The following is a 22500-nucleotide window of genomic DNA, read 5'->3' as shown; positions in this document are numbered from 1 at the left end:
ACTTCGAGTAGACTTTATAATCATGGTGCGGGCAGAAGTGTTTCAGAATACGATCCACTGTCTTCACTTTGCCATTCCATCACCACAGTTCACTACAGCCCTGCATCACTACAAGGCAAGACCGACACAGGAACTGCCTCCAACCTCGCTAAATCAGGCAGGTGAATTAATTGATAGGAAGACCAGGTAACAATCTTAAGGTAAACACTCAGGTGAACTTAGGATGAGCACGAATAAATAGATAGATAGATAGATAGATAGATAAGTACATAGACAGATACAGATAGGTAGGCAGATAGACTGATAGAGTGATAGATAAATAAATATCACACACACACACACACACATACACACACACACTGATTGTAGGATGAAGAGAAAGAAAGAAACAAAGAAAGAAAAAAAGAAAAGAAAAAGAAAGGAAGAGATAAAAGAAAAAAAAAAAAGAGAAAACGCTAAGATGAAGTCAAAAATCGTACTTGTGAGAAATTAACTGCAAACTAACTTAATGACAAATAACGTGGTGCACAAGAATTTAATGAAGGAAAAGATGTAATATAGTATGTATAACGACTTGACGAAGGGAAAAGGCAACCAGTGCAGTGTGTAATGCTTTAATGAAGGGAAGAAATGAGGTGTGTAATGACCTAACGATGGGAGCAAAAAAGGTAAGGATGTATAACCACTTAACAAAGGAAAAGAAGAAGAGTAAAAGAAAATAGTGAATCAGTGTTAAACGAAAATTAAATGTGTATAACCTCTTAATGAAGGAAAAGAATTCAAGTAAAAAGAATAATTATTTAATGAGAAGGAAAAAAAAAAAAGGTGATCCAGTGTGTAATAACTTAATGGTAGAAAAATGTGTAGATTACTTAATGATGCTATAAAAAAAAAAAAAAGCAATCATAAGTGCAAAAAAAGTGACGACGATGAAAAAAATAATAAGTGCTTGTGTTAAGTGACTGTAAAAAAAAGTGTAGAATTAAGTAGGTAATATGAAAAAAAATGAAAAATGAAATAATTCAAGAATACAACACTTGCTTAATATTTACGTTACTACTTAATCTCTCTCTCTCTCTCTCTCTCTCTCTCTCTCTCTCTCTCTCTGTATGTCTATATGTATTGGTGTGTGTGTGTGTGTGTGTGAGTAATGGTCTATATGCCTTCCTATCTGCGTTATCATATCAAGCTATCTATCTATCTGTCTGTCTCCTTGTCTATGTCTCTCGATCTATTTAATCATTTATTATATATCTTTCTACCTATCTGGCTTTATCTATCTTTATCCACCTATCTATCTATCTACTTTCATAGACAAGGAAAGGAAAAGATAAACAACTGAATAGAATGGCACACACACACACACACACACACACACACACACACACACAATCTGCTTCGACCCCTATTATTCGAAGCTTCAAACCAATAATAAGAGTAAACCTTGTGTTGTTCTTTACCTTTTTCTTTCAACATACTAAAGTTCTGCAGTAAAATGTTGTATTGCAATATTATCAGCTGAAAATTTCCTTTACTTATTTCATTTACATCATGTTTTCTTGCGATTTTCCTTTCATTTATCTCATTGGTTCGTTTTCGTGTCAAAACAACTTTTTTCTGTCTCACTCTCTCCCTCTCTCTCTTACTTGCTCGTTTATCAGTAAACACTGTTTCCTTCTCCTCTCCTTTCTTTCCACACTTCCCTATTTCCTCCCATGATGCACAATCTTGGGTTTAAATCACGCTCGACAACTTAACAACTTAATAAGCAATTGTCTCGTTGTATTATTCACTAATGATAACAATACTACTCCATCTCACATTGTCCTTCACCAACACCACTGAACTGATAATCCCTCTCATAAGATTCCGTCCATTAACTGTACTGGATGCGAGGATGCCGGGTAGAAGTTAACCAGCAATGAAGAGCAGCTAACACACCCTCTACCCTCTGCCGTGGTCGGAACCACACTGATTGCTTGCCTTGCTCAGCCTCCCTGCTGCTGCTGCTGCTACTGCTGCTGCTGCCAGACGTCACATTGATAAATTCCCAACGATTTTTCTGTTTTTCATTCTGGACGAGACATACCTAGAGAGAAAGAGAGAGAGAGAGAGAGAGAGAGAGAGAGAGAGAGAGAGAGAGAGAGAGAGAGAGAGAGAGAGAAAGAGAGAAACCTTTATTTTTTCCCTCATCACATCAGCATTAAAGGCAGATTTTAGCAATAAACGGACATGAATATTGATAGAATGTGCTGTGAAATTTTGTTTGTGAATATGGAAATGTGCTGATGAATATAAATAAGGCACAAATAGCAATGGTGGCGCGTGACGCAGTGGCGGGGCAGCGGCGATGACGGGGAGAGTGATGACACGGGGCGCTAACACCAGCGTGGCCATCAATCATTGCCCTCCCGCCATGCAGTCTACGGTACTAAACATTACATCACAACAAACAGTCCGAGTGTGCTAGGAATTGCATCAATATTAACAAAGGGAGTCTTGGCGCCGCAAGGAAAGGAAAAGAAACGTCACATACTTTTCCCCTTGATGAAGAGCAGAAGCCAGGCACTCATTGGCGATTTTCAGCATCTTTTAAAACTCTAGTTGTTTACACTGGAGCTTGTTTTGGATACAGAATCCTTCTTCAACTGTCACTAAAATCGTGGAAACACCCTTGAAAACCCAATGACTTCCAAGGTTATGAACGCAGCATCCCTCACTGAAATCTAAACACTCTTGAAAACTCCAATAATCTCCCATTAGCGCCTGTTATGAGTACAGAATCATTGTTCGACCATCACTTCACTGAAGTCATGAAGATACCCTTGAAAGCCCCAGTGACTTCCACTAGCGCCTGTTATGGACGCAAAATCCTTGTTCATCCATCACTGAAATCGTGAAACTGTCCTTGAAAGCACCAATGACTACCACTAGCGCCTGTTGGGAGCGCAGCTTTTGTACAACCATTACTGAAATCATGGACGTCTCTTTAAACCCCTCCCCCAATGACTTCCACTACAGCAGGTTAGGAAAGAGGAAGAGTTGTTGTTCATCACTGAAATCATGAAAAGATCCTTGAAAACCCCAATAACTTCCACGAGAACTTATGAGTGCTCCGAAATATGAAAAAAAAAAATACCCTTAAAAACACTAATGACTTCCATTAACGCCTGTCAGAAGTAGTCAAGATGAGACGTTGAAACAATCAATAATGCGACCTCATAATTATATTTCCTATTATTACTATAACACCGATACTGAAGAGACAGAACTAGTGAATAAATGTTTGGTTGACAAGGAAGAGTACGACAGAAAGGACGAGACTTAAGAAAAAAAGGTTTCAAGATGCTTTTCCTCCAATTCTTTATCATGTTTTTTTTTTTTTTTTTTTTGTTTGAGGACCGACAGTTCAGTAGGCCTTTCTTTTTTCTTTCTAATTTTGTTGCCTTTTTACCAGTGCCCCTCCTACATAAAAAAAAAAAAAAAAAAAAAAAAGGAGAAGACAAATAACAGCAAAGTGCTTTTAAAACAAAGAGGAGACAATCTACACCCACTACCTCCACTTATTCCGTGTGTGATTACGTGTGGTGAGGGAAGCAACAGCTGCGTGTGGCGGCAAGTTGGGTGTTGGGTGCTGATGGCTGGTGACGGCAAAGCTGAGGAAAGACTGAGGTCCCGTGGTAGGTGTGTTGACTGTAGTCTCGCCCAGAAACATGGATCATTCTACTTATTTACTGCTTGTTACTTGTGTTTCTTGTATCTGTTCCCAGTCCGCCGAAGCGCTCGCTCTGCAGGAGTTGCCTATCTTATTGTTCACCTCCGACACTTATTTATTATATATATATATATATATATATATATATATATATATATATATATATATATATATATATATATATATATATATATATATATATATATATATATATATATATATATATATATATATATTTTTTTTTTTTTTTTTTTTTTTTTTTTTTTTTTTTTTTTGTGTGTGTGTGTGTGTGTGTATGTGTGTGTGTTCTGTGTGGCGGGCCATACGGCTCCGAAATATAAAATTGCATGAAAATACTAGTAATGTTAAAATGAAAGGTAAAAGTAACAAAAACAGGGTCGTATAGCTCAAATAAAAATTTAAAAAAATCAAACTTAAAACTACAAATTGAGCAGGCTAGGATTTGAATGCACTAATCTCAGACAGATTCAGGACACTTGATGTCACGGGTTCTTTCTTCAGCTCATTCTAAACATGTTTTTCATTCATGGCAAGAACACAGTACTATACAGTGTGCTCTATGATGTGTAAGTCTCGTTATTGTACTATTAGGAAAACTCTAAGTTGCTATAAAATATCCTTAAAAAAAACTGCTCAAATATTTTGACACCATAGAAAAGGTAAAAAAAAAAAAATATATATATATATATATATATATATATATATATATATATATATATATATATATATATATATATATATATATATATATATATATATATATATATATATATATATATATATATATATATATATATATATATATATATATATATATATATATATATAGTTTTGCTTTTCCATCACTCAGGCAGGTTATTATTATTATTATCATTATTATTTTATTATTATTATTATTATTATTATTATTATTATTATTATTATTATTATTATTATCATTATTATTATTTTGTTTTCAGTTGTACATGACACGGACTCATCATAAAAAAATAAGCGATTCCATCATTTATTTTTACTTATTCGTGGTAGGGTACATGAATATTCCCCCCTCTGACATACATGATCATGCTTGTCATTTGTCACTTGACCGCTTCCAGCAACAGCGAAACCAGTGATTGTTTTTGTTGTTGTTGTTGTTGGACCTAAGATTGTTGTTTTCATGACTATGTCTGATTATTACTGACCTGACACACTGATGTGGCTTGACTTCACTGCATTGCACTGCACGCGGTCACTTCCAGCTGCCTCTTGCTCCCCCCAACCCTTATGCCCCATGTTCTCTCTCTCTCTCTCTCTCTCTCTCTCTCTCTCTCTCTCTCTCTCTCTCTCTCTCTCTCTCTCTCTCTCTCCAGCACTATGTTTAGGTGTGGAGTGGAACAAAAAATAAATAAAAATAAAAGTAAATAAGAAATCAAGGGATAGAGGTGCTTGTGCCTTGGGAGGTCATGCAAATCATTGGTCACTCCAGCAAACAAGTAATTCATCAAGAGACACAGCATCTAAGCAAGAGCAGCTTCATGTATTTGGTGTTCCTGCTGCTTTGCCAGACTGGGACCTGCTCTATTCATAGGAGGAGGCAGTAGACACCTGCCGAAACGATAATTACTCCCAGTGAGGTCTAAAGCACTGTTCAAGGGGTGCTGTGAACTTATCATTAAACCCAGCTGTGACTTCACTGAACGTTTCCCTTTGTGTCTCAAGGGGGCAGTCACAGCCTGCCCTCTAAAGACAACTCTCTTCCTCCACACAAAACTACAAGCACCTAATAACACACACACCCTTCACTCAAAAATTTTAAAATCATCATGGCGACTCCTACACCAGCCTCGGAGTCCCCATCTGGGGAAGGGACCATAAATGTCCCCAGGTCGGACTGCCTTTCTGTCGACGACCCTAAGTGTCTTAACACCCCCCTCAACTTTTTCTTCATTAACTTCTGCAACATTCGCGGTCTAAGATCTAATTTTCAATCTGTAGAACACCACCTCTCCTCTTCTAAACGTCATCTTCTTTTCCTCACTGAAACTCAGGTGTCTGAGGCAACTGACAGTAGCCCCTTTTCTGTTCCCTCCTACTTTCTCTATCCTCATTTTCGATCCAAAGCTGGATGCTGCGTTTATGTGCGCAATGACTTAACCTGCTCTCGTGCCCACGCTCTTGAATCTTCCGAGTTTTCCACCATCTGGCTACGACTACAGAGTCACTCTCATACTAAATTTATCTGTGCTGTATACCTCTCACCTAACTCCTCTGATTATAAGAAATTCTTTGACTACTTAACTTCCAAAGTGGAGCACATTCTGACCCTCTTCCCTTTTGCAGAGATCTCCATTCTTGGAGACTTCAATGTTCACCACCAGCTTTGGCTTTCCTCTCCCTTCACTGACCATCCTGGTGAACTAGCCTGCAACTTTGCTATCCTCCATGACCTAGAGCAATTGGTGCAACACCCTACTCGTATTCCTGACCGTCTTGGAGATACGCCCAACATTCTTGACCTTTTCCTGACCTCTAATCCTTCTGCTTATGCTGTCACCCTTTCTTCTCTGTTGGGCTCCTCCGATCACAATCTCATATCTATATCTTGTCCTATCGCTCCAATCCCTCCTCAGGATCCCCCTAAGCGAAGGTGCCTCTGGCGTTTTGCCTCTGCTAGTTGGGGGGACCTGAGGAGGTATTTTGCTGATTTTCCTTGGAATGACTACTGCTTCCGTGTCAGAGACCCGTCTTTGTGTGCTGAGCGCATAACAGAGGTGATAGTGTCTGGCATGGAGGCGTACATTCCTCACTCTCTTTCTCGTCCTAAACCTTCTAAACCTTGGTTTAACACAGCTTGTTCTCGTGCCATACATGATAGAGAGGTGGCCCACAAAAGGTACTTAAGCCTTCCATCACCAGAATCTCATGCACTTTATATTTCTGCCCAGAACCATCCCAAGTCTGTTCTCCAACTAGCCAAAAACTCCTTCATTAACAGAAAATGTCAAAACCTTTCAAGATCTAACTCCCCTCGTGATTTCTGGCATCTAGCCAAAAATATCTCCAATAACTTTGCTTCTTCTTCTTTCCCTCCTCTATTTCAACCAGATGGCACCACTGCTATCACATCTATTTCTAAAGCTGAACTCTTCGCTCAAACCTTTGCTAAAAACTCTACCTTGGACGATTCTGGGCTTGTTCCTCCCTCTCCTCCACCCTCTGACTACTTCATTAAAATTCTTCGCAATGATGTTTTCCATGCCCTCGCTGGCCTAAACCCTCAGAAGGCTTATGGACCTGATGGGGTCCCTCCTATTGTTCTCCGAAACTGTGCCTCAGTGCTTGCACCTTGCCTAGTCAAACTCTTTCAGCTCTCTTTCAGCTACCTTTCCTTCTTGCTGGAAGTTTGCCTACATTCAACCTGTTCCTAAAAAGGGTGACCGTTCTAATCCCTCAAATTACCATCCTATTGCTTTAATTTCCTGCCTATCTAAAGTTTTTGAATCTATCCTCAACAGGAAGGTTCTTAAACATCTATCACTTCACAACCTTCTATCTGGGTTCCGTCAAGGCCGCTCTACTGGTGATCTTCTGGCTTTCCTTACTGAGTCTTGGTCATCCTCTTTTAGAGATTTTGGTGAAACTTTTGCTGCTACCTTGGACATATCAAAAGCTTTTGATAGAGTCTGGCACAAAGTTTTGATTTCCAAACTACCCTTCTACGGTTTCTATCCTTCTCTCTGTAACTTCATCTCAAGTTTCCTTGATGACCATTCTATTGCTGCTGTGGTAGACGGTCACTGTTCTTCTCCTAAATCTATTAACAGTGGTGTTCTTCAGGGTTTTGTCCTGTCACCCACTCTCTTCTTATTATCCATTAATGATCTTCTAAACCAAACTTCTTGTCCTATCCACTCCTACGCTGATGATACCACCCTGCACTTTTCCACGTCTTTTCATAGACGTCCAACCCTTCAGGAGGTAAACATATCACGCAGGGAAGCCACAGAACACTTGACTTATGATCTTTCTAAAATTTCTGATTGAGGCAGAGCAAACTTGGTATTGTTCAATGCCTCAAAAACTCAATTCCTGCATCTATCAACTCGACACAACCTTCCAGACAACTATCCCCTCTTCTTCAATGACACTTAACTGTCCCCCTCTTCTACACTGAACATCCTCGGTCTGTTCTTTACTTATAATCTGAACTGGAAACTTCACATCTCATCTCTAGCTAAAACAGCTTCTATGAAGTTAGGTGTTCTGAGACATCTCCGCCAGTTTTTCTCACCCCCTCAGCTGCTAACTCTGTACAAGGGCCTTATCCGTCCATGTATGGAGTATACTTCACATGTCTGGGGGGTTCCACTCATACTGCTCTTCTAGACGGGGTGGAATCAAAAGCTTTTCGTCTCATCAACTCCTCTCCTCTAACTGACTGTCTTCAGCCTCTCTCTCACCGCCGCAATGTTGCATATCTAGCTGTCTTCTACCGCTATTTTCATGCTAATTGCTCTTCTGATCTTGCTAACTGCATGCCTCCCCTCCTTCCGCGGCCTCGCCGCACAAGACTTTCTTCTTTCTCTCACCCCTATTCTGTCCACCTCTCTAACGCAAGAGTTAACCAGTATTCTCAATCATTCATCCCTTTCTCTGGTAAACTCTGGAACTCCCTGCCTGCTTCTGTATTTCCACCTTCCTATGACTTGAATTCCTTCAAGAGGGAGGTTTCAAGACACTTATTCATCAATTTTTGACCACTGCTTTGACCCTTTTATGGGACTGGCATTTCAGTGGGCATTTTTTTTTATTAGATTTTTGTTGCCCTTGGCCAGTGTCCTTCCTACATAAAAAAAAAAAAAATGGTAACAAGAACATTTTTAGATGGCAAGGGGTTTTTGTCTAGTGATGGCCATTACAGTGAAGACTTGGCATAGAAAGATGGCACTCATACAAGTCATACAAATCAGACATCATGTGACAAGGAACATTTAAACAACAGCAACTTCAATAAATTGGTACTCCAGCTGCATACACCTCACTGGGACCTGGTTTGTTCAATTCTAATTGGAAACAACATTTTTATTGTATCATATTTGTGAAGTAAGACTGTTGACCTTCCACAGGTCCTTGACACAAGTACACATCTTATACTTACCTGCACTGCCAGACAAACACAGGCCACAGCAGGAATGGAGGCAAACCTAGTGTGTCCCAGCCTTTTGGTTGTAAATTGACTACTGACGTGCAACATCTCAATGGTTATTTTTGTTCATCTGTATAGGAACAAATGTCTCTACCAAGTTATCAAAGGAAACAGGATCAAAGACTCAAGGAGAGTAATTTTTAGATGACATAATTCTGTTACTGGAAGATGCTCCCACTCACTGGTAGACAAACACAGATTTTTGAAGCATGTGGGAAACTGACTTTGTGTTCTCATCAAAACCTTCATTTAGTTATAAAAGATACATCATGAAATATCTTGGCAGGAATACAAAGTCTGCCACACATTTTTAAACAGTAACACATTATTAGTGTCTGCATAATAAAGTAATTTCACAAGAGGTTTCAAGAAAAATCTAAGATGACCCTTTTTTTGACTACATTCTACAGGAGCTGGTACCTTCACTGAACCTTTTATTTTTTTTCATAACTCTTTATTGCCCTAGGTCACAGTGCCTCTTATATTAAAAAGAATAAATACAAAGCTAGAAGCACAGCAAACAAGGCAGCAAACTTTAGCCAATCAGTAAGGGAGTACACCACCCAGTGACTGTGTCCTCAGGCAGCAAAACTGTCACTCAGAGTTGGTGATATTGAGTAAAGTGTTGGAACTTCTCTCTGAGACAGTTCATCTCAGTACTGCAGGTGTGTAAGAGCCACAACTTACACCAGTCCTCAGCAAAACACTCCAACACAAATAATAGTTCCCATTTTATTGCATGTCACTGTGAAACCATCCCTGTAACACCTCAGTGAACCATTTCCTCTATGCCCTCTGTGAACATACTCTGCTTTAGTCAGTCTTCAGACAAACACTCCAGCACAAACAGAGTTCCTATATTACTGTATCTCGTAGTCAAGCCATCCCTGCAACACCCCAGTGAACCATTTCTTCTCCTTCCTGTGTGAACATTGCACTGCAGAACTGAAGTCTTGAATCAAACACTGTGGTCATTCTTGTTTTATTATTTTTTATAATGAAACAGCCAAATTGGTAGAAGCTTGTAAAATATGGGTAGTAGAGACAAGAGGCGCTAGTGTGTGTGTGCTGGATGGGAGCAGCGCCGCACTGACGCCACACTGCCATGTCCTCCTTATAAAAAGTTCCAATGAGAAAAACAGTCTTTTACACTTCAAAACCTTCCTTTAGGATTTAACAGTTCCAACTATTCTAAAACAATATAATTATTTAGTAATATTATCATATATATATATATATATATATATATATATATATATATATATATATATATATATATATATATATACCCTTTACAATCTAGAAAATTCATACCCCATATTTCCAGACTGAAATGATTGATAAAGTAGTAGTACTAGTGACTCCCTATACGGATTTGTCTGAAAAGGAACACACACACCAAAGTAATGCACACAGTAATGATGGAACAGTATCAGTGAGTAACAAAACCACTGTTGTATTCCTAAATCCACTAAAGTCTTGAAGTGTACAGAGTGTAGAGCGGGAACTGCGAGATTTGAGCACAGAGAAACAAAGGTGGGACAAGAGTGAGAGGGAGGAACTCAAGACTCTTTAAGATCAGCGTGGCTCATGCTTCACGGTGGAACAAAAAAAAAAAAAAAAAAAAAAAAAAAAAAAAAAAAAAAATCCAATACAATTTACTTTCCTATCCAATGAATGATGTGGGAAATTCCCATGAGTCAGGATTCAGTACTTGTGGTGAAGTATCCGTGTTGCATACAATTGACATAAGAGGTTGTGGCAAGAGTGGAGCATGCCAACATGCTGACAGGCCCCAGCACAGCACCCTGGTGGGGGGTGTGTGGTACTGAGTCTGTCGTGGTGAGGGGGGACCGTGCGCAGCCTCCGGAGGGGGAGGGGAAAACAACAGCACAAAATGTCAATTAAGGCATTAATGCATACCTAAGTGAAGGTGTTGGATTCTGTATTACTCAGCCACAAGGGGACAGAGCCAGGCATCTGAGAAGGCAGAGAGAGCTAGAGCTACAAGCAGGTTTTTGTAAACTTTGAATGGGCAGCAATGTCACATGCTGTGCGGCGCATCACTCTAAGGGTCGTCTTGTCCTCAAGTCTCTGACACAGTGGTGGGGAACCCTCCACTGGGATCCTGCTGACCACTGCTGGGACTTCATGTGATTAGTGGATCCTTCATATCCATCTTTTCATGGTACTTGATATTAATCAATGGAAAAATTTCTCTCACCCAGACTACGTTATCGTGTTTCACCTGACCAGCATGCTGACCTGAATTGCTACAGGACATGCCAGGCAGTGGACAGAAAAGTGTTAATATCTATCACTTACCCATAATTTTATTTATTTTTATTCACTTTAATCCTAAACCTCATTTATCTGCAACAAATTAAAAACGCCTCTTAACACAGGGCAGCCTTGCAGCTCCATTCCCAGTACATTGAGTGTGGCCAAGGCCGTCCTCTTGCAGCTACTGTTGTCCTCTAGTGGAACCCAAGGGAGGCAAGCAATAGTCATGCACTCACTCTTACACCACCCTCTCTCTCTCTCTCTCTCTCTCTCTCTCTCTCTCTCTCTCTCTCTCTCTCTCTCTCTCTCTCTCTCACACACACGCACACACCATGAGGTGCAAAGACAGTATAGGTATATTATGTGCATTAATGGAAGGATATCATTAGGCCACATGGCACCTCGCTCCTCTCAGTGTGAGGGGAGGTCAGACAAGCCCTACTACTCATGCTGGCTCCAGGAGGCACCGCCATGCTCCGCCATGCCCTTGCTGGTGCCAAGCCTCAGCACAGTGCAGAGGGCCGGGCCGGCTCAGAGTAATGCCACCAATAACATTCTCTTCTCTGATGGCATCATGCAATGAGATTATATTAAGTCATTGAAAGGATTTGCATACTATCTACTGATGCAATATTTGAAAAATCCTACATGCTACTAACTTGCCTTGACTACCATCTATAAAGATTGCTAATATGGATAAAATTTGAAAAATAGGAGTACACATTCATTTGGTGGCGTCTACATTCAGTGTTTACGAAAAGCTCAAGTCAGGAAAAGGTCACAATCGATCATGGGTTGTTTTTTTTCACAAGTACATAAAAAATTTGAATCACATAACTATCAAAAATATGTACAATTAAGAAGATTTACATCAAATGGTATTCCATGAAAATGAAGTTGCATTTCTTCACAGTTTGAGAAGCAAGTGAGCGACCGTCACCCTCCGCGCCGAGCAGCGCCAGGGAGCCACTTGAGCTGGGCAGCCCAGACAGTTTGTGCTACTGACGTGTGCATCAGCATTGCCTTGGCACCGAGCCCCCGCTGCCGGGCCACCTGCTGCCCTGCCACACCTCTGCCACAGCCAGCGATGCTGCCAGCACCCACACACCACTTCCTTCCTCCGGCTGGCAGCAAGTTCTCGGGGCCAAGGTGGATTTACTACAGAACACCAAGAATATAACTTCTCCAAGAGAAGAGAGGGTAAATAAATAAAGGATTACTGTTACTGCTCAAAAATTGCACTTAGAAATTTACAAACTTTGCGTAGATCAGAATCACACGTCGCCCAGAGTGCCACACGAGCTTCCTGCCAGGCCTTCCTTTGTGTCTCGTGTTAAGAGGCAATTGCACAAGTACAAAATTTGATTAACAGAGAGCTTCAGTGCCCACGGGAATAAATATTTATGCTAAATATATATATTTATATTTATATATGTATATGTATACTGTCTAATAGTTCACATGGTTCCCATTCTTCTTTACATGTCAAAATATCATGTGTGGCATGAAAGACAACAGGTCCTTAGTTGGACAGAAGTGATTTTCCAACACCATAAACTTCAAACACTGTGTATGAAGGAAAAATCATTGGCTAAGCTAAAATAACAACAGGATACTTATTCCCTGTCCCAGCATATACAAAACCTCCAAACAAGGAGATATTAATGCGTCATTAAGTCAGCCTTCAAGTCCAACGAGTGAACTGCAAATACGAACAAGAAGCTTCCACCTTTGCCTCACAAACTGGCAGAGGATGAGGATGACAAGCTGAACACTGGACTGAGCTAGGTAGTGCATCCACCAACAGCTGGGGTCTGTCTCGCTGCGAGGGAGGGAGGAGGGAGGAGGGAGTGAGTGCTGCAGCCACAAGTGCTTGCATCAGCTAACTTATTCAAACAGACAGTTGCAGCAGCACCTCCACCGCTCACCGGTGGCAGCAGCGGCGGGGGCAGCGCGGCTGCTGCTTGCGGCACAAAACTTGAAGTGTTTCTAAGAGCGTTGCCACACAGTGTGGCAACGCTTGCTTTAAAAATGGGGACACTACCCACTGCAAAGTGAAAAATACCTGTAAATATGATACAAAAATAACTATTAGCTTTTAGAATGAGTCACAATAAGACAGAGTGAAGAGGCCGCTGGGCCATGGGTTGAGCCAGTCACTGCCAGGGGACGAGGAGTTGCTGGAGACAAACTGGCAGGCGGTCGCCGCTCAGCATTGTGTTGACATTGTCACAGGACAAACTGCTACTGCTACACTCAGGGCTTGGCACTCAGCTTACACAACCAAAGGAATTCCTCATAACTGATGAGTCTGAACCCCGTGCCAGCCGGCCACAACCCAGGCCGTGGACTCCGCTGCCGCCGCCACCGCCGCCGCTTACGTCTGTCCTGAGAATGTAAACAACCACTGAAGGCAACCTGATGACATCACAATGGTGGTGAAGTAAACACAACATGATGTAGCAGCAGCAGCAGCAAGCCGTGGGGAACTAGTGGGCATTTTCTCTTGGGGCGCTGGTGGTGGTGGTGGTGGAGGTGGTGGTGGTGGCTGAGGAGGTGGTGTTGGTAGAGGTTTTGATGGTGGTGGCGGTGGAGGAGGTGGTGGTGGTAGTACTGTTGGCATTGGTGTCACTGGAATTCGTCGTCTCCTTCTTTTCACGCTGAGTGCTGAGCGCCAACAGCCTCATTTGGCGGATCACGGCCGTGGCGTGGTAGGCTTGCTGCAAGGGAACATGTTTTGAGTGTGTGGTGCACGGCAGGACAGCACACCTAGGCTGGCAGTGAAGGCTGAGAGAAAATGAACCAAAGTTTACATGATAATTGAAAGAACATGTTTTCTGGAAAGCAAATCTGACCTTTTCATGGAAATAATCCCTCTACAGTGACCAAGTTAGAAAACAGAAAACAGCAAGATTTAAAATTCAGAGCAGTATAATTTGCACTAATTATATATATATATATATATATATATATATATATATATATATATATATATATATATATATATATATATATATATATATATATATATATATATATATATATATATATATATATATATATATATATTGATAAAATCTCATTATGGCACTTGAAATGAGACAATCCTATGAAATATATATACTAGTTACTGCAAGCCACTTCCTTAGCACACAGACACCACATTCAGTGTTGCATGTCTGTGTGTCAGCAGTGTTGCCTCAGACGCTCACAACTACTCAGTGTTGCTGCTACACTATGGCTAGGCTCCTGGTGAGCAAATACTAGTCATGTTGCTGTCATCCAAAGGTCTATGGACTCTAGGGTGGGCAGGGTCATCTTGGAGTCTTCTTCCCAAACCACTTGGGGTGAACTGAGTGTAATGAGTGTGCTCCAGTACTGAATTACCTCCACACTACTGGCAGGCTACAGGTGATGGCTTGTGTCTGGCTACACCTACTCCATGTATAGTGTGAGTCATCAGGGATACTCATTAAAAATTACTGCTTATGTCATTGTTTTCTAGAAAATATCGGAGGTGTTTTTTTCCTGGCCTGAGCTGTGGTGTGTCTGTGGGTTCAAATGGCACACTTTGATCCTGAGTGAGAATTATGAAGGAGTGGCGCTGCACCGAGGGGCGACTGCCTCACATGGTCCACAGTCTACTGCTGTTGTTTCTTATCTTTTAAGGTAGGTTTGAGAGCCACTTTGACACAGGTGAGGAGTGGTCCCTGAGTGCAGCGCCACTCACACTGCTGTCACTGGTATATGCAGGGGTGGCTCCTCACAGGAGACACGTAACATCTAGGGGAACACTCTACACCAGGCCATTCTGAAGAGTCGGGGAAGTGGTGAACATCGAGTTGCCAATCTACTGACATCCACTACATTCCTCCCAGTCAGTGTAGGAGGGCTGCCCACACAGTCAGGGCCAGGCTAGAGTACTTAGAATCTATGGTCTGCACTGCATGGGTGGTACACTTGAGCACTACTGTACTGTACAGTAATGCAGGCAATAGCAAGACAAAACAGGTCTATTTAATGAACACCTAGTCCAGTGTTCCTCTACTCTATGTGACTTTGCTCTTGCTTATCATCAAATGGATAGATTCTAAATATCTATTTGCAGGTTGCACATCAAAACTAGCAGGCACTGCAGTGCTACATAAACATGCTCTTCAACAAACCCTTGTTGGTGTAAAGCCAGAGAGGCCCCAGCCGGCTCTCCCTCCAAGATGCTGGCGACTGTTTGGCGCACAACAACCTAGTCTAACACAGAGCCCCGGCCACTGCACCGCCACCCCACGGCGCCGCCCCCACCCACACCCCAGACTCGGCGCGCTGAGTCACATTCCAGGACGGGGAGCTTGAGGGAACACTTGGGGGAGTGTAACTTACTACAAAGTTTCCAGGGGCATCAGATTATGGAAACTTTGGGTCCTTGTGTGAGATTAGTCTACAGACAACATTACTACCATATATGGAGTCTGTTCAAACAGTATCCAGCCATACTTTTTCTCAGAAACTTTTGGACCTGAAAGGCACGAGTGGTGCCAGCAGCAGCAGGTACACTCTGGCACACACTCTGCTCTGCAGCATGTGTGGCTGTGCAAGGAGTGACCAGGATTACACTGTAATTTTTATCATGAAGCCTTAACATAGTGAGCAGTGTTACTCCATTAATTTTGGTGATGCTTAAGCTGTAACAATCTGTAACAATCAGCAGATTGTTTTGATGGCACCTCAGCAGAGAGGGCAAACCTTGGTGGCCAGAGACCAGCACTGTGATGGGCCATCACCAGATAATGTCCACAGCACTAAGCAGGTAAGCTGTGTGATCTCAACTGTTAAGGAAATTATTCATCACACTGAGATTAGTTACAGCTCAACACATGCTGTTTTCATGGATGACTTGAACATTGGTGGCCAAGCTGCTGTGGTGTAAGCACACACTGGAGCTGGCCAAGGTGATCCTGGCTTTCTGAAAACTGTCATTACAGGTAGTGAGCCACTGTTGTGCAGGCACAAGCCAGGAAGCCTGCAGTGAAAATCTGATTTCCAATAATTCTTCAAACAGAAGGTGCTCCTAATAAGGGAGCCAAGAGGGCATAAGAAGGAAAGCAGCGATGCAGCATGTGGCCACTGCCAGACACAGGTGTTGGCAGTGTCCCCGGCACAGGAGGCACTGCCAGGCCAAGGGGAGTCACAGGTGACACGCTTCTTAGATTTCTAAAGAGATTACTGTTGGAAACTAAAGGGTGAAGTGTTTTTTTCTGAATTTAAGGAAGGATACTTTTGCTTGTTTCTGAGTTTAAGGAAGGATACTTTTGAACAGCAAGTTACATGTAATGTTGCTCTTGTAATGCTGCTGCTGCTGCTGCTGCAGGGATGGTCAGCATGGAGCAGGGGAAGCTGCACGGCTGCTGTACACATCGTGTTCGTGCAGCAGCTTGGTTGATAGTTTTTGGAATTTATGGGAGAAAAGTAAACAGTGCACTGTACAGCTGAGCTTTGGCCCAAGAAGCTTTAGAGGCAGCAAATGTGAACACCAGTTTACAACACTGATTAAAAAGCAATTAGCAGTAAATAATGGAATTGTTTTAATTGGCAGCAAGTCTGAGCAGACGCTACTGAGGGCAGTGGTGGAGGGTGGGCCATGGCGTGGGTGGTGACTGGTGGGTGGTGGTGGGCTGACCTGAGTGCACCACAGCCTTCTCCTTCTCCTTCTCCACCTCTTCCTCCTCCTCATGCTCCTGAGCCTCTGCCTCCTCCGTAATTGGGGGACAGGCCGGGGGAGTGTCCACCTCCATGCTCGTGGAGGAGAGGGCCAGTCGCTGCATCTTGTGAACCATCACGATTGCATGCATTAGTTGCTGCAAGAGACAAGGTACAGCCCTGTCACACTCTTCTCCTCTTGGTGCCTGCCTGCACCTTCCTCAGCCTCAGAGATCTTTGCCAGGGGGCTGTCACTCCCCTGTGGTGCTCCCTGCCATGTCCCTGCTTTTGTGTGTGTGTGTGTGTGTGTGTGTGTGTGTGTGTGTGTGTGTGTGTGTGTGTGTGTGTGTGCACATGTGTGTGTATGGATGTGTGTGTGTGTGTGTGTGTGTGTGTGTGTGTGTGTGTGTGTGTGTGTGTGTGTGTGTGTGTGTGTGTGTGTGTGTGTGTGTGTGTGTGTCATTTACTGTCTCTGCTGCACATGTGTACTTTCAAGGCCTCCCAAATTTAAGTCAACTCCTCAAGTGTTAGTATCAATGAGATTATTTCTAAACAAAAGTTGAAGTTTAGTATTGAGTCATTATTGATCTCAGTGTGGCCTGGAGCTGCCGCCTCATGACACAGTGCAGGTGTTCACTTGTGTCACACAGGAGTAGCCGGGCTGTGCTTGTAATGAGAAGGTTGTAGTGCTCAAAGCAGCTTGTATCTATGAAAACACTTCAGTATTCAACAACCACAGCATAAGACAAACTATTACTTTTTATTTCCTATATGAGTTTGTTTATTAATCTTTGTGGAACATTGAGTGACAACTCTGGCCTTGTGACAAGTGTGTTGCTCAGTGTTAGCTAGAAGATTTGGAAGGTTTGGACAGATCTGCCTCAGTTAGTTTAGAAAGCCAAAAAAATCCTGCAATACAAGACTAGTAGATTGGGGAAGGGAACTTGTTTCTTCTCATTCCTCCCAGAGGAGACATAGCCGTGTGCATGCCTCACCATCCACAGTAGGAGAAAAAGACATACTGTTAGGATGATGCTGGTGTGTGTGTAGGACAGTGCTGGGCCTCCCTGCTCACCACTACTTGACACTCCACACAGGGTCAGCCAGGCAACCCTGAGCTGCCCACTCACATTCCCCTCTTTAAGTTAGGCAATGGAAGGAAAACACCTGCATTCTAATTAAAGATGGTTTGAATACTACTATCATTATTATAACAAATCTGGATTGACAACCCTCTGATTTCCTTCCCACACAAACACATCATGGTGACCTCTAGCAGGCACCAATGAGCAAAGGTGGTGGTGAAGGCAACACAATATGTACACTGTTGTGACCACAGCTATGGGGACCCAGGGGGACAAAGAACCAGGGGGTCAGGGAGCCAGGGAGCCAGGGAACCAGGGAGCCAGGGGACCAGGAATGCAGATGTGTGTGTGAGTCTCCCAGGTGCAGGAGTGGGTTTCCCTCCCACACCAATGTACAGGAGGCCCAGGAGTGACTGTCCTGCACACCACCACACAGAACACTGAAGAACAAAACTGACTAATCTGTCAACACTCAGCCTCAGCAAGTAAGAAATCAGTAATTCATGGCATCTCTGAAGATGAAACAACTAACTCTACTGGCATAAGTCTGAGGAGCAGAACTCTCAACACGTTATGTATACACTGCAAGGCAACAGGCAATGCTGATACTCTCACTAAGGTCTTCACACCACCTCACTGCCCAAGCCTGACCTGATTCCACCCTCCAGAGTGGACTTCTCATCACACTCAGAAACCAAAACAAGCAATGGTACAATGTCAATATTCTCACAATGTTTCTCTGATTCCAAAAGAGGTACCTGCTGTCAGTCTCACTCTTATTACGAGTATATCAGTTTTCAGAGTATTTGTTTAGATGAACACATATAAGAAATGTTGCTGATGGTCAGTCAAGGCAGCCAGCAGCAGTGGTTAGTGCCCAGCAGAGGCAACCCACTGGTGAAAGCCTTGACTCTCCTTCACCGTTCTGCTCCACCTGACCTGGCTTGGTACATTGTCTGTTTGAGATGATAACTGTTGCTGGCAAGTCCCTCAAGACTGTCTGAGGCAATGGAATAATCACAGCACTATTACACACCACTCACAAAGTAGGTAGGCATGACAAGGCCTGCACTACTGTACCACAATGCTCAATTGGAAGTCACATCTTGTGAGCTGTGAGGGACAGCTGCTCATGAATGACAAACAGAATCAACAGCTTGGATAAGAGGAATGGTTGGACTCCCCGCAGGATTCTGTATTGAGTTATTTCATATGAGACTTCCAATGCTGGGAGGCAGGGCAAACAACAGACTTTTCAGTAAGACATGTGTTGATGCTTTCTTGGTGCCACTCCCTGATAATGACACAAGACAGAGGATGCCAGTCACTTTTTCAAGTCAAAGATGGCACAACACATGATGCCGACAGCCTCAGCCACTTGTATCACAGAGACTTCTTTTCCAAATGAGTCAAGTCACAAGTATTTTTCTAATTTTCTTTATCTGTAAGTTTGTAGCATCCCATGAGGATGGAATGAAGTAGAGTTGTGACATGAGAACCAAAGTTTACAAGCTTAAGTGGCAGAAACCACTGGGCACCTGAAGACTGACAGCAGGTGTGCTTATGCTGCCAGCTGTGTGAGCAATGATGGCCTGAGTGCATCTGTGATATGTGTTGTGAGCCAAGTGTTGCCTTGTGCACAATGCTGTATCTGTCACAGAGGTGGTGGGCGGAAACATGACTGCACTCCTGTGTATATTTTTTTACATATAGATTTGTCTGCAGCCAGTGTGGATCTGATCTGTTCCACACATTCCCATTGCTTCCACCACACATGGCTGAATGGTCTCTTAACAGATGAAACTAATACATCTATAGAATGTAATAATGCATATAATTTTTTTGTTTTATGTAACATTTTAAAATCCTACCAAAAAGTTGACATATCTTTCTTTCAAATATAATTTCTTCACTGGTATAAAAGCTTTATCCTAAAGCAAGCAAGATGGCTTTGTGCCAACACGGCTCTGCTTCCTCTGGGGCACACCACAGGTGGCCAGCAACTCACAGGCACCAGAAGCACACCAACACCCACATTTACTCTGCCCTGCTTGGCCATTAAACGAGTGTGTGAAGGAGATAGAAATACTACCTGAATTAGAATTCCTTAACTAGAATTAAATAAGCATCAAGCAAGAGTTATAGTATGAGATCTTGAGAAAAAAAAAAAGCATGCAAATTAATTAACTATTCCCAGACCTAAAAGTAGTAGTAATAGTAGTTAAAGTTGGTAACATTATTAAATCAATTCAGAACTGTTCTAGTGGACTTCTGAAGCATATGTCATGGGCTGTATTTGTATTACTTTACTTACTGGTGATATGCAATTGGAAAAAAAAAAATTATGTCAGAGAATATCAACTCAACTCACACACACACACACACACACACACACACACACACACACACACACACACTCAGAGGAGTTAAAGAGGGCAGAAGAAATAATAGCAGCTGTAGTGGAAGAGGATGAAGAAACAGCAGCACACACACACACACACACACACACACACACACACACACACACACACCAGTCTATCCTGTCTTAGTTTGACCATAAAACACAAAAGGCTGAGGGCGGTGACAACCCAAGCCAACTGAAGCAGAGGGAAGACCTTAGCGAGGGGACCTCAGTCCCTGTGAAGCAGCAGCATTACCTTGCCCGCAGCCTACTGATCTCCAGCCTCAAACCTTATTTAGAGAAGAATATAATGGATCAACACCAAGAAAGTAAGAAAACTGGTGTGAATTAATACAAAGTCTTTATATATATATATTCATGTATATATGTATATATATGCTGTATGCAGAGGGAAAGGCCTGTCAAGTCCACCTCAGAACGAGAGTGATCGTCCCCGGAAAGGAAGCAAAATAACAGAAAACAATTGAGAACTGAAGCTACATGAAGTACACAATGCAAATAGAAGGCACCAATATGCATTTCAGAAGCAATTTCGTCCCTTTTTGTAAATGCTAGCAAAGACTGATATTGTCTATAGGAGTGAGAGGTGAGGCAAGGGAGCAGCACCATGCCTTAGCTCCTCAGCGGCTGACAGGCCCGGTCAGGCGGAGAGAGCCAGAGAGAACCAGAGAGGAAACAATAGGTTGTGAGAGCTGAAAATAGGATCTATGTACAGTTCCTTGAGAGATCCAATTCAAAATATGTGAAATGTGAATAAAAATTGTCAAAAAGGAGAAAGAACAAGCATGCACCGCCCCATATTTACCTTCCATCGGCTTTTTGCAAAGTTCTTCTTCAGCTGCTCAGACACCGAGCTGTGGATGTTCCTGTCACTGGCAGCATTGCCAGAGATCCTGAGGCAGAGGGGCAGAGGGTCAGTGTGGCTCTGTCACAGTTATCACTGCAGGTTGAGCGGTGGCATGTGCCCTCAAGCTTCCCTTCCACATTGAACATAAGGACATAAGGGAAGCTGCAAGAAGCCATCAGGCCTACACATGACAGTCCCTTTATAAATTATACCTACCTATTTTCACTTATCATCCTCATATATAAATTTGTCTAATCTTCTTTTAAAGCCCCCAATGACTTAGCACTAACATGATTACTGAGTCTGTTCCATCCATCTGCCATTCATTAGACTTGTGCCCTGCTGCACTAAACACTGTCTTGGTATACTGAAGACCTTCCTGCCTGAGTGAATAAACTGTGAGTATTGATAATGATGGCAACTTGTTTGCATGAAGGCCACTATAAGAGTGGGCACACTCACCAGGGGTGGTTGAGGGACTGCTTACAGGTGAACCGCCTCTCCACGTCAACACACATCAACTGCCGGATGAAGTCTTTGGCTGAATCACTGATCTCATCCCAGTATGGCGAGTCAAACTCAAACTCACCTGCAAATGTTACAAACATGGCAGGACTTCATAAAATAATGAGTAATACTGCAAATGTGATTGTCTTCCATGAAGGCTGTTACTTGAATATTGTTATGTCCTTTCGGGTTTCATAAAATCTGAAAATTGAGGACAATGTAAAATATAATTTCCTTAAAGAAAAAAAGTTTACACACACACACACACACACACACACACACACACACACACACACACACACACACACACACAAGCAGGACACCCACACCTAAATTAACATAGAACATGTCTCAAGAAAAAAGAAAAAAAATAAGTGATACAATAACATAAAGGGAAATGAAGTTACCATAAGACACAAATGAAAACATTACCTATACACAGAACAGTATCCTGAGGTCATTACTACCATGACAATGAAGACATTTTAACTCAACTAAACAAACAAACTACCATGGCTATTATTTATAATTATTATCACTGTCAGTTCACCCTTAACTCCAAAGAACAAAACGACACATCAAACCTTTGAGAATCTGTGCAAAAAGGTTGGCATCATTCTCATCGTAGAAGGGAGGATACCCACAGAGGAGGATGTAAGCAATGACTCCTATGCTCCATACATCCACTGCTTTCCCATAGGGCTTCTGTGCCAAGACCTCAGGGGCTGAAGGAAGAAA

At 42.4% G+C, this 22500-nt stretch overlaps 2 protein-coding genes across 5 annotated transcripts in view; both read right to left on the bottom strand.

Moving 5' to 3' along the window:
- The window catches only part of LOC135116363 (neuronal acetylcholine receptor subunit alpha-10-like), a 132347-nt gene extending 130310 nt beyond the window's left edge, over positions 1-2037 (bottom strand). Inside the window, 1 exon segment of the mRNA XM_064033743.1 lies at positions 1822-2037. The gene's annotated coding sequence lies outside the window, so the exon portion shown is untranslated.
- Positions 2038-9894: 7857 nt separating this feature from the next.
- Positions 9895-22500, bottom strand: part of LOC135116362 (calcium/calmodulin-dependent protein kinase type 1) — a 123242-nt gene continuing 110636 nt past the window's right edge. For 2 of the 4 annotated variants that reach the window (XM_064033740.1, XM_064033739.1), the window contains exons 6-10: positions 22347-22487; positions 21718-21844; positions 21214-21301; positions 16882-17059; positions 13722-13927 (exon numbers count right to left, since the gene is read on the bottom strand). In XM_064033740.1, the coding sequence (XP_063889810.1) occupies positions 13863-13927; positions 16882-17059; positions 21214-21301; positions 21718-21844; positions 22347-22487 (599 nt within the window). In that variant the 3' untranslated portion in view covers positions 13722-13862. Of the gene's footprint in view, positions 13928-16881; positions 17060-21213; positions 21302-21717; positions 21845-22346; positions 22488-22500 lie in introns of all 4 variants that reach the window. The other 2 variants (XM_064033742.1, XM_064033741.1) reach the window with 1 other exon arrangement.

The sequence above is a fragment of the Scylla paramamosain genome, chromosome 31 (genome assembly GCF_035594125.1).
Source record: "Scylla paramamosain isolate STU-SP2022 chromosome 31, ASM3559412v1, whole genome shotgun sequence".
Classification (NCBI taxonomy): Eukaryota; Metazoa; Arthropoda; class Malacostraca; order Decapoda; family Portunidae; genus Scylla; species Scylla paramamosain.
The sequence above is the reverse complement of the archived record's forward strand: the minus strand, read 5'-3'. Positions and strand labels throughout refer to the sequence as shown.